Here is a 12,352-nt window from a genome sequence, read left to right on the forward strand (position 1 = left end):
AGCCGCCATCTACCGTTAGACAGAGCTGTATGTTCCGGAGATAGATCGAGGTATTTAATAGCGTGTTTGTGTCGACAATACCCTACCCCATTCATACCTAAACTACACAAGAAATCCCTGTCTTTTCAGCGTGGATTGTTCTTGTTGTCCCAAAGACACTTGCTCACTTGGTATGTCGTCTGTCAAAGGTTCGAATACCAAGTAGTTCCAGCATCTCGCTTTCAGACGCCGAGTTCCGTATTCGGGTACCGTACCTTAATGCATGCAACCCGGTACCAGCAGACAGCTACACGCTTCAAATCCAGCACGTAGAGTCAGGTCGATTGCTACTGACAGCCCAGTGTCGGCTTCGTTTTTTTGAGCTCGATCGTCGAGACCGTTTCCCGAGCCTCGTTGGGGAGTGCCTAGCACGTTCCACAAAAAGAGCGGCCACACAGTTTTCGGTAACAGGAGGTTCTGATGGTAACAATAGGATTCTGACGCTTATACGTATGCACGTATGTATGTACGGATTACAGTACATACAGCATTCCATTTCCAGAATTACACACTCTGGGGCCGTTGAAAGTATAATTACGAATTAAATTACCCATGCTCTTGCGGTATTGACAATGAAACTGCCTGTAATCCGTAAGTTTATCAGACTTACGGGATCTGTCAGGACGGGTTCGCCACTCGTTGCGAAGTAACACCCGCCGTCTGAATGAACACCCAACATCTGCACATTCACAAACAACCAAGGTAGAGTCGGAATCAGTGCATGAGCAATTGAACGCAACGAGTGCATATCCAGTCGTCTCTGTATGCCCTCGCAAGACACTCCGAGTCCACCATGAACGTTGTGGGAAGCAACATGGTAGTTGCAGTGGACAATGACGTTTGCGTACCATCTTCAGAGACTTCAGCTGCCTGCTCGAGGCAGCTGGAGGCTAATAATAAAGATCATCAAGCCGAGTCTCCGCGCCGGATGATTTGATAACTATCTTGCGTAGGTGAAGACTAGATTGGAGGATGATGATGGTCGTTTCTTTTTCAAGACTTTCCCCCTGACTACCAGGTACTGCACACTCAAGGAGCAGTCAGAGAATCCCGATTGGGCTTGGCACCCCTCTGTCAGATAGACGTCATTCGACGCGTCCTCTTTCCCAGACGCGTCTTCGCTCTAGCCCTGACAAACAGAAGAAAGAGATAACACTCGTCGTGCCCTCCATTTTGAATTTTCATTCAGTCCCCAGCTTGGATATTGAGGTTTGCCTTTATTTTGAACTAGAGATTACCAAGCTATCGTCTTGTGACCGTCAAGATGCCCCCAAAACGCGCTGCCACTTTCCGCTTCTAGCCGAGCCAAGAAGTCGCGTGCATCGGACGAGGGCACCGGGAATGTTACCGCCGATGGTGTGCCGTCGCCGGCCATCACCCGGAGCAAGCGGTGGGCCCCGGTGTCCGGCTCGGCCAACGTTGACTACAAGTACAAGCTGGACACACAGAATCCTGTAACGGCATACCAGTTTGTGTGCCTGTGCCAGCCGCCTTTCAGCAACGGCGACGACGAGGATGATGACGAGGACGACGAGGAAGAAGAAGAAGACGAGGATGCGGACAAGGAGAACGGACCAGCCGAGCCCGACGGTGACGAACAGGGCGAGAAGGAAAAGCGGCCGAAGTGCGACGGCGGCAAGACGTGCCTGTGCGACAAGCCGGCCGAGCTGCACCCCGACCACATGTGGGAGATGTCGCGCGCCGGCAAGATCAAGTTCTTCTTGCAGCGGACCAACTTCGCGCTGCGGGATCCGGACAACTTCAACATGTATACCTTCAACGACCACGCCGGGTACGGCGTGCTGGAGATGCTGCAGAACCTCATTCTCGACTTTGAGGAGGCCACAAGCAACTACAAAGAGCAGTGGGCCGTCTGCGAGGCACTCGCCTTCTTTCTCCAGGTGGACGTTGCAGGCGCTGTGACTTAGTAAGTCTTTGGTTCAGCTTTAAGCGGCTATGTCCAACGGATCACTGATAATGCATTCGCAAATAGAATCGATGATGGCAAAGGCATGGAAGCGGTCTATCAGCTCATTGGACGTCTTTGCATGTCTATGCTGGCCCTGCTCGAGCGAGATAAGCTTCTTGCCAAGGACTCCGAGATCAAAAATCTGGGTCTGATCATGGCACTTTTCATGACATTCGCGTGCGATGGGAGACCGTACGGTCTGCTGGAGGAGAGCAAGCAAGAGTCCCTGGGCCCGGCAAAGGACAAGAAGTGGGAGCCGCACGCTTTCGATAGTAATTTCCTCGCTTACGCTCGCAAGTACGGCATCGATCTGGCCGGGCCGCACGATATCCGCAATACCATTAAGGAAGCTGAGGCGGACGCAGACCTGCCCAACCCCGCGTCCAATACGGGCAGCGCGGATCCGTTCTCCTTCGCCAAGGAGCTGAAGAAGTACAAAAAAGAGCGGGGAGGCGTCACCGCCTTCTTAGCCGGCTCCGCCGGAAGCCGTGCCAAAGTACCTATCGGCGGCGACAGTCTCGACATCACGACCTGGACCAGCGCTGAGCGCAAGAAGGCGGCCTATGACAAGAAGGACCCGCTCGGCAAGAAGGATATCTATACCATCAAAGAAGGCCTGATTATGGACCTTGCATAAGGTGTATCTTTTGGTCATGCAGTGTACGATATGGAGTTGTTTCTGTTCTTCTCTTTCGTGAGTCACTTCTACTCACTGTATTAATATTCTGTATCCTCAAGTACCTAGTCAAGTTGGTTTCAGTGGGGTTAAGGAGGGAGATATGGCGGTGATTTGGACTTCGGGTACACATCATGTCTTTTGACTTTTTGGAGATCGTTGTCTTGCCGCAGCTGGGGAGCCCGAGGACTACAGCGACAAATCAAAGAGGGGTTCCTAACTTCCCCATACCAACCTCGTCGCCGTCTACCTACACGAACCGCCCTGTCCGCCTGGCACACTCTCAGGAAGAAATGTGAACTTCGGGCGGACCGGACTCCATGCTATGCATCGATCATGGGTTTGAAAGACCCTTCCCTCTTGCTTGATCGCTCCTGGAACAGCTAGCAGCTTGCCACGAGGTTCGTGAGCTGAATGCACCCTATCAACAAGGGAGATGACATTGGTATGTCAGTAAACGCTCATTTCATTCGCTTCCTGCAAGCATCGAATTGACAGGAGGGCGTTTTAGATCGTAAGAAGGCTGCCGAAAGGACGGAGAGACTGAGGAGCAACTCTGTTAGGGGGTTGCTCCCCTCCTAACCGGCGCTGCACCACGAGACTATTGGAAAGGGGGGGGTTAGATGTATGGAACTGTCGAAGACGTGGTCGTGTTTCAGAGGTAGAGCGGATAAAAATATGGTACGATATCAAGGCCAATGGTACCTTAGGCAGGTCCGTTGTTTATGGAAGGGCGATGTGGCGTGCCACAGGATGGTCGTGGCATTATTAGGTGACCAGGAAGTTGGTCTTTTCTTCCAAGAACGACTGGTGCCTGACAGATATATTTGATGATGTCAACAGTAGCCGCATTGACGACTGGGGTCTAGGTACTACCTAAGGTAGGTATATACATTGCATTGTAGCATGCCGGTTAGGTCCGTAAGCAGTCGGGAATGATACTGTCGAAACCCTTCTATAGAAAACGAGACCGAACAATGAGTGGAGAAAGCTGAAGGTAAGGTAAGGTAAAGGGCCTGGTCTCCGTTGGTAACTTGGTTGTCGGTATCCGTTCCTCCGTACGGAGTGGTTCCGTACCCGCTTCTCAATATCGATCGATCGAAATGCGGCGGGAGATATTCAGGGGCAGGGACCTCCGGAGGTTCTTCTCCGGCTAAATCACCTGCCCAGGACATGGATCCCTGCAGCACACCCAACAGGAACAGCCGCCGGAACATGCAGGACCGGTCCCTAGTGTATAGGTAATCACACAAAAATCCTCCATAATGCTAACGGTGATTTCCAGTTGGGCCAATGGGATCATCAGGAAGCACCATCTTTCTGGTGAACGTCCCTTTCAAACGGAGCCAGATCCGAAGAATTGTCTTCTGCATAATGAACCTTGACTTCGCTGGGATGGTTAGGTGGCCACGTCACAGGTCAAGGCATATCTCTTAATCACGGATATCACTGCGCTGAAAGTATCTCACATACGGGATGGTCTGATCATGCTCCCGTCATGTCAAGCATTTCGTTCACCATCTACCTCGTGACCATCAAGCATATGATCGCGTTACTCATCCATCTCATCATTAGCACGTTTCCCGCACCCAAGCAACCCCCCCAAAAAAAGATATGTCACCGACGGAGTATCAGGCTCAGGGTAAGGGTATATGTAGAGGTCCCATAGAAGCCGACCCGGGGAATGAAAGCTGTCAAAACGGATGAAGGGTGAAAGCTGGAAAGTCATGGAAATCTGTGCCATCAAAAGATGCTGAATACACAGTGTGAAGGGGAAAGCCGGAGGAAAAAAATATAAGAGCTGTCCACCAAACCCTCCGTGTCTGAAGAAATGAAGTCAAGGGCAAGACAACGTTGGTCAACAGGACCTTGGTATCTCAGAAAAGAAGTGAACCGAGAAGAAAGCCGCCTCCTCACAACGCCCAAAGTGCGCAGCGCATCTTTTTGATGCGGTACCAAGGCCTTTCTAACTCACTGACCCTATCCCTGGGTGATTACCACCAGCTACGCACCGTGCCTGTTTCTCCCCTGTTGTGCGTGCTGGATTTGTTGCTGTTGCTGCTCGACAAGGTAGTTAAGGATCGATCCTCTGAATTCTGTTCCTCCGGAGCTGGAATAACGGAATGATTGATTTCCGAAGAGATATGGTTCTCTGAAAGACTGCACCAACGCCAGATCTGTTCGTGGCTTGGACGATTCACCATGCTAAAGGCGAGAAATTGGTGAGCAAGACTGACTGTGGCGTGCAGTGAAGTTTTACCCCTGGTTATTTCAGGGGCGGATGGGAGACTTACGGTATCCGCACGGCGTGCCGGGTGCATGGACGGTCGTGGGCGTTGGATAAAGGTGGTAGCTACTACGAGTAGCTATACATGAATAGCGCGTAGCAGTGATGTTCAGGGCGGGCCGCATAAAGACAGAGTCGAGAGATAGATTCCTCTTGCGCAGTAGGCACGCCGGATGGTTGGCTTGCTTATCCCATCAATACACCAACCGCAGCTCATACCTCGTTGCGTTGCTGTTGGATGACGTTGGCGAATGCGGCTCGCCCGGTACATCAACTGCCATTTCCCACTCACGCTTAACCCCTGATGAGTCCGCGTTGCCGGTCTCTGCAATCTCCAATACCATGTCCAGGCCCTCGGGCAGCTGGCGAATGACATCATCGTCCATCTCTACCTCGAGTCCGCGCGGCTGGACCACATGCACGGTCCGGACAACCCGGCTTGCGTCAAAACGCCACTTGGCCGCGAGGCGAGCAACGAATTCGCCCAGCGTGCGCTGCGTGAGGTAGATGGCTCGATGAAGTTCCTGGCCCGAAGGCTCTGTTGCCGTTCGCCGGGCAATGTAGAAGCAGGCGACGGGCTTTGGCGGCCGTTCCTGGGGAGGCTGATATGTCGAGTCGACGCCCAGGGCTTCGATCCAACCTATCAGGTTGCCGGCCTCGTCTACCTGCTTGACCTTTGAGGGTTGTTCTCGCGCAGACGGGTCGGCGTCACCCATCCTGTTGTACCAGTCTTGCCACTGCGGTTTGCCACCGCCAAGTGAGGAATGGAGAGACAACGAACTAGGTGATGGCGAAACGAAGGATGAGTCGGCGACCGAACTGCGCTCGCTGCGCTCGCTGCGCCATGCGGTACTCTCACGGGATTCCACCTTGGAGAGGTCAAACGATTCTCCGGGTAGCGAGACAGGGTGTAGGTCGGGGTCGTCCTGCTCCTCGCCTCGCAGGTACAGCACGCTCACCGGCCTCGTGCTGGTGAACATATCCTGTAAGGTCTGCAGCTTGAAGTGAAGATCCTCCTCTAAGGGCACCCGCGGGCCGCCGCCAGCTGAACTAGCGGACGACATGGACCAAGTGCGCTTGTGCTTCTGCACTTTACCCGGTCGTTGCCCGCCCTGGCCCTTAATTTGCGATGCACCCGCCCTCTTCCTCTTTCCGGATTCTTTGATCCCACTTTCGGCTTGGGCAATCTGCTGCTTGATCTTGTCGATGGTCTTCCGGACGTGTGCCACGTCGTTGGAGAGCTTGCGTTCGGCACCATGATCGCGAAACAGCTTGACCTTGCAGTAGCATATTTCAGCCGCGCCTTCCGCGGCTGCGGGCGAGGACGAATCTGCCGGAAGCTGGTGTGTCTTGGCGCATAGCCTGACGGGGATGCCCTTCACACCCTTGGAATGGCTGAAGTCGGTGGAGAGGAAGTTGAACCGGACGGCAATGTTGCACTCGGTGTTGCCGTTGGCACCCGGAGTCCAAATGACTGAGAACCCGTCGAACGAGGAAGTCTCCAGCTCGATGCGGGTCTTCTTGTCGTCGCCTTCTGCTGGCTGTCCTGCTTCGACATACTCGACCGCCTGCAGCTTTCCTCCTCTTTGATGGGCCTCGTTGGTGCCGCGGCCTTCCTTCCAGAGACTCCAGCACATTCCCGGCTTCTGCCGTTGCTGCTCGTCTTCGAACGAGACCCTGACGAATGTTCGGAATCGGGTGCCAGGGACAACAGGTAGCGTTGGTGTCGTATCAACGACGGTTAATGAGTAGGCCTGGCCTTTATTAAGGTACGTCACAGGAATCTCGTCGGCGTGTTTGATCATTGCAGTTGGCGCGTTAAGCACGGTGTGGAAGCGGAACTGCTCTGCAGACGACGGGAGAGGCACAGGCATGGACATCCCAAAATGTCTCGCCTGGAACGCCGCCATGGGAGCCTGGGCTTGGAAGTTGCTGTCGATGGACCCAATCCGGTCGTCGGCATGATCGGAGTCCATCGGTGATCCATCCTGGTCCATCGTCTCGTATCCGGTGTCCTGGTGTATGAAAGACGATGGCGCAAACCCTGGCTGCGGAGGCGGAGGTTGAATGAACGCGTTGAAGTGCTGGAACTGTTGAGGGTGGAAGCCATGATGGAAGCTGGACATGTCCATCGCGCCTGTACCGGAGGGCACCGCGCCATCAGAGTTCGGCAAAGACAGAGGAGTTCCAAGACCCATGCCCAGGCCGAGGGTGGGCGTGTGAAGATCGCCAGCCTGAGGATGGTACAGAGTGTTGGTCCCTCCGGGAGTTGGGGGGTAGTACCCTGACGGCTGATTTCCAAAGCTGGCGAAGGAGAGCGAACTGGAGTCTAATAGCGATGGCGTAAAGCGCCAGGGATCATTTGATGCTCGTGGTGTCGGATCTTGGTCCCGGAACACGTCGTGACCCTGACTATGAGATCTATACAGGCGCAAAAACACGAGTTAGACAGATCATACATTGCCGGGCGGTACCAGTGAGCGAAAAAGGCGCTTCATCGGAGATTGCGTGCTGAACCTTAGAAACCCATTTTAGGGCTCGGAGCAACGAACCTTTCTTGTCCGGAAACGGGGACATCGCCATGGCGCGCGGTTGCTGCTCTAGCGGGAGCTGGCGCCGAAGTGGATGAACCGGCTACGGCCACCTCCGGGAACATCTGCTTGAAACTGGCCAATAGCTCATCATCGGGCTTCTGAGAACTTGTCCTGAACGGCGCACACCGTTAGACAACTGGGTCAAAAGACACCGCACTCTCAAACGACGCAATGAAGCTCTTGCGCGCGAGGTGCGGCGATTGCACAAGGCCGCGGTCGACTTACCGTTGGCGGAACATGGTGAACGGCTGCGCAAATTCGCGACTTCCGCGGCCTCTCGAATCGACAGTTACGGTGCGAGAACTGGGATTGCGCGCTATTCGACTGGATAGCGCTCACTTGTCATGGGGTAATCGAACGTCACGACGCTGCCTGCGGCGTGTGGAGCGTGTGTCGCCGCGAAAGGAGTAGCAAACTTGAACCGAGGGCTGATGAGAGTGTGTCGCCAGATGCGCGTTTGGAGCAACTATAACAAAGCGAGGGTCGGCAGACTTGAACGAGAGAAGCCAGGTACAACGCAACAACGGTCTATACCTCTAATAAACGAGCAATAACTGTCGCTGCTGTATAGAGAGGAGGTCGTGTTGCTTGGCTGGACCGGGGCTATCGGGACGTATATACCCAGGCAAATAAAACGCGAGCGGTGAGACGTCCGAGTCTTGCGGGAAAGAGGGTGGAGCAACACCCGAGATGGGAGGGTGACATGGTGGAGTGCAGAAACACCCTCGCGATTTGCGCGCAACGGACCCTGTCAATCCCGCTGACGGGACACGCAGAATTCCACGGGTTTGTACTCTGTACTTCGCACATGAACCCCGGTATGTAGGTGGCGGCTGTTTGCGACACGGTTGGGGTTGACCCAGGCATCACCCCACCAGCAGGGTTGGTGAGGGATGTACCGAATGGTGTGTGCCTTCCTCATGTGGAGGGGAAGACTCGGAAACGGGCCGAGATGGCTGCTTTGCGACTAATGGATCAGGTAATGCAATACACAGCACTGCTCGAAGGGCAAACGAAGCACATAACCGAGTAAACTCCGTAAAAGATATAGCCTACAGTGCTTATAGACCTGTAAAGTTGATAAACTGCCATGGGAAGAGAGAGGTGCGAAACAGTGATTCAACTTCCATCCCGTGGTGTTCCTCGAAACCCCCAGACAGCAACAATTTTGATCTGACTCCGACGCAATCAATGACAGACGCGGGGTTGCAGGGCTGCCTGCCCTGGGCGGGTCCACCACCAGCAAGCAATAAAGAGCGCATATCGTTATAGTGGGCTAGTACCCGACGTTGAGTTGGGGAAGAGGTTTCGCTGGATCGTGATATCTTACAACACCTCATACTATCGAGATGTTGTGCATGTGGGTGTGGCTCGGGCAAGTACCGCTACATTTCCGTGCTATGATCATGGTCGAACCGTGACAGCACCGTGGCTGTGCTCTTTGATTTGCCTCAACATACGGAAGGTACTTCACTCATGTTGCGAGCACAGGCCCATCACGTGCCCATCTGCACCTTTTAACAGTTAAGGGTCTCAGTTTCCAAGTATGTACGGTGGCGGAACTTTCGTCAGCCATGAGTAATAATAAACCTACAATAGAACAAATCATCTCACGACTAATGACGTGCTGTCGCGGTTCTTTGGTTCATATACTGTAAGAGAAACGGCACCATCTGTTACTATTTTCTCCCTTGCTCTCCTGCACTACCGAGTCTCGAGCCAGTATGGCATTATCAATTGGTCCTCGGAGGCATTACGGATAACACGTACTGGTTAGCGGCTCCAGCCAACGACCGACTCAAAAAGATTTGTGGAGATATAGTCCACAAAGCCCACAGCCAAGACTATGACGTCATCTTCACTTTAATTTACCACAGGTAATTATTACATTGCTAGTACCTCCGTATGTTACGATAATACTGACTCATTGTGTGAGTGCTCGCAGGCGCTTTGCAACCCTGTAGGTAAAGATACTGCCGCGTGCCGTTCTCGTCAGCATACTACCAATGGCAACTGATAGTACTACCTCCTAGATGTTAGGTACATTACAATAGGTAGCTGTGCTCGATGGTCCGCTTCGGGCAATGAGTGTAAGATACCGAACGTTGCAGAGTTGGGTCGGGTTTCGTTCGCGAGCACCCAGGTCAATACATTATGCCCTGCAATGGTTCGGTGATTCTGATCCATTCCGAGGTCAGGACTAATAAGGACCGTGGAATGAGACACATACCACATGCAGAATGTACTGTATAAAGTGCTCTACGGAATGCTATAGTATCTGTTCTCCTACCCATAAGCTTTGTTAGCAGCTGTCCTTCCTAGCACGCAGTGTAGGCTCTGAGGTGGTAAGTACCTTAGACAATGAGGCGGTCGGTGCTTTCCCTTAGTACCTTAGGTAGTAGGGCATCTATATCCAGGGCACCGGTAGCCACTACCTTACCTACCTTACCTAGTATCTGACTTCCAGTGCCCTGGATGGCGGCCAGTCGCAACTTCAAGGGGTTCTTCAGTGATAGGTTTCTTCGTCAACCGTGAGGGAACTTCTACCCAGGTGGTTAAACTCCTATCGACTGACATTCTACGGCAATTGTGCCAGCAGTTCGATACTATTAAAAACAAATACACTCACATGTGTTGCGAGATGGCCCTGAGACCCGTGGAGAAGTTCGTTCAGTGGGCTTTCGCATGGCACTTCTATGCTGTTAGGGCCTACAGTAGCACCCCCTGAGCAAAAAAACAGTTCCACATCCACAAGCAAGTCAACCACCACACAAGTCATCACAACTAAGTCAAAAACGCATGCAAATAGAGTATCTAATGCCAAGTCACTGTCCTTTCCATTTCTATACATTGTTTTCAATATCTGGGGGATTTGATAAACTCAACTGAGTTGGTACCTACGTGTAGTGTAGTGTAGATTGCCTCGGGCAAGTCTCAGCGGGACCTGTGTGTTGCCCATCGTAGCCTCGCAGATACCAGATATGACGTCATTGCTTCAATCGAATCCTCCTCGGCTAATTTCCCAAATTCGCGCCCCGGCAGCCGCCGACTACAAGGGGCGGCAGGCAGTGGTGTGTTTTGTTTTTTTTCAGCACTCGGAGGTCAGCCCCTGCTACGTGGCATAACGTTATCCATGGATCCCATGACACAGAGTTCAGGCCTTGCATTGTCCAGTAAATCAGGCACCCCGGACTTTGTAACTCCATGCTTTGCGACAGCTGCGACTCCCGCATCTCGTGCACGCCCGCTTCATGCATGTCGCAGCACATCGAAACGCTGCAGACGGAGAAAGGCAACCTTCCATCAGCTGACGACGCACCTATTGGCAATGAGCACGCAGTCTTCTGAGGGCTACCCTCAGTGGACCGGTCGCGCGCTATCCGTGGTCCTGTACACACGCCTCCTGCAGCCGCTACGTCATTCTCGACCCAAAGAATGGAATGGCATTGTCGCCAATTCCCATTCCTCAGCCGCTACGGCACTGTTTTGCTTGTTGTGTGCCGCTTTCCTTTCCCCCATGCTCCGGTGCAAGACCCCGGATCCTGGGGCAATGACGTCAGCGCAAAAGGAAAAAAATAAAAGAGAATGGGCAAATGGCCCGCGTTTTCAACACGGGCCCCACACCCCGCACCACACCCCATCCAATCTGACTGCATTTCCATCGTCTCAGTTTTCCTGCGCCGAAATTCCAATCCACGTGTACAGCAAGACCAACAGCTCCTAGTGTATGGGTAAGAACGATAGGTTGACAAGCACAGCTGGAGCAATCTGGACAGGCTCTTTTGAAATCAGGCGGAGGACGGGCGAACAACGAAATGGCCCCACCTAGCCACAAAAGTTTCTGTGTGGTGTGCCACGGCTATGGCTTCCTCTTTCGGGACTGACACCGATGCGGCGGCTCGGGGATGTTAGCCGATGTTCTGGATTGGCTGGATTGTTCCGCTGCTGTCCTGTCCTGCAGGCATGCTTCGATCTGTGCTCTTCAGTCTTCGCTTTTCAGATCGGAAGCTTCTTCCACAGTCACACCCTGCACTTACATACATAATATGTACATGCCCCTCTAACGCGTAATACACTTGCATGCCTGTACGCAGTATAGTACTAATATGGGTGTATGTATGTATGTATGTACAAATACTTGTCCTTATACACTGCGAGGAGACTTCCTTTCCATCCGGTCAGGGGCAAAAGATGATCGCTACCGAGACTGACCAAGCTGTATACCATCCCGTTGTTCCATCGCGCTCCTGTGGCAAATCTCAACGGCTCGATGCCGGCTGCTGATAGGTAGGAGTTGTTCAGAGCTGACGACTGAGCGCTGATAAGCAAAGCGTTCCCTCCCAGCTTGCTACCCTAGCGTCACCCCTTGGGGGCGATATCAGACATGTGGCTGTGCTAGTTCGATGGGCTCAGTACTAGTTGTCAAGCTATTGCATTTCAGCTGTCTATCACCTCGCCCATGTTGGCTAGGCTTGACATCTGTCTGGGTGCCCTATCCTACATATATCCGTCTCGTGGCGCCTACGCAAGGCGAAGAGATAAGGGAGCCCAGAGTGAGATGGGCGGAAGAAACCACAATAACCGAAAAGGAGAGATAGGCCTTGCCTCGTGCACGATCGAACGAGGGCATTTGATATCTATATTTAGGAGATCAGCGTTCAGCACCCCTACATTACACGTGTAATTATCTTGGATACTGTACATTTACCGAGCTATCTCACTCACCGGATGCGTGTCATCACGGCGCCGATCAGCGGGCAACAGCGGCCCCGCATGCCGGTAGTGGC

The 12,352-nt window shown here is 53.1% G+C and overlaps 2 protein-coding genes across 2 annotated transcripts; one reads left to right on the top strand and one right to left on the bottom strand.

The window, feature by feature from the left end:
• Positions 1-702: 702 nt before the first annotated feature.
• B0T15DRAFT_575016 (uncharacterized protein) lies at positions 703-2,645 on the top strand (the record flags this gene model as incomplete). Its single annotated transcript, XM_062870976.1, has 4 exons — positions 703-856; positions 993-1,057; positions 1,340-1,958; positions 2,070-2,645. Exons 1-4 carry the CDS (start codon positions 833-835, stop codon positions 2,643-2,645), a joined length of 1,284 nt encoding a protein of 427 aa, XP_062721514.1. The 5' UTR covers positions 703-832.
• A 2,440-nt stretch (positions 2,646-5,085) lies between these two features.
• Positions 5,086-7,986, bottom strand: B0T15DRAFT_207779 (CP2 transcription factor-domain-containing protein). The gene is made up of 3 exons (XM_062862636.1): positions 7,791-7,986; positions 7,524-7,676; positions 5,086-7,392 (listed from the first exon to the last, which is right to left on the bottom strand). The coding sequence occupies exons 1-3, from the start codon at positions 7,802-7,804 to the stop codon at positions 5,166-5,168; spliced, it is 2,394 nt and encodes a 797-aa protein (XP_062721515.1). The 5' UTR covers positions 7,805-7,986; the 3' UTR covers positions 5,086-5,165.
• Positions 7,987-12,352: the final 4,366 nt, after the last annotated feature.

Source organism: Chaetomium strumarium (assembly GCF_033439665.1).
Source record: "Chaetomium strumarium strain CBS 333.67 chromosome Unknown B0T15scaffold_4, whole genome shotgun sequence".
Taxonomy (NCBI): Eukaryota; Fungi; Ascomycota; class Sordariomycetes; order Sordariales; family Chaetomiaceae; genus Chaetomium; species Chaetomium strumarium.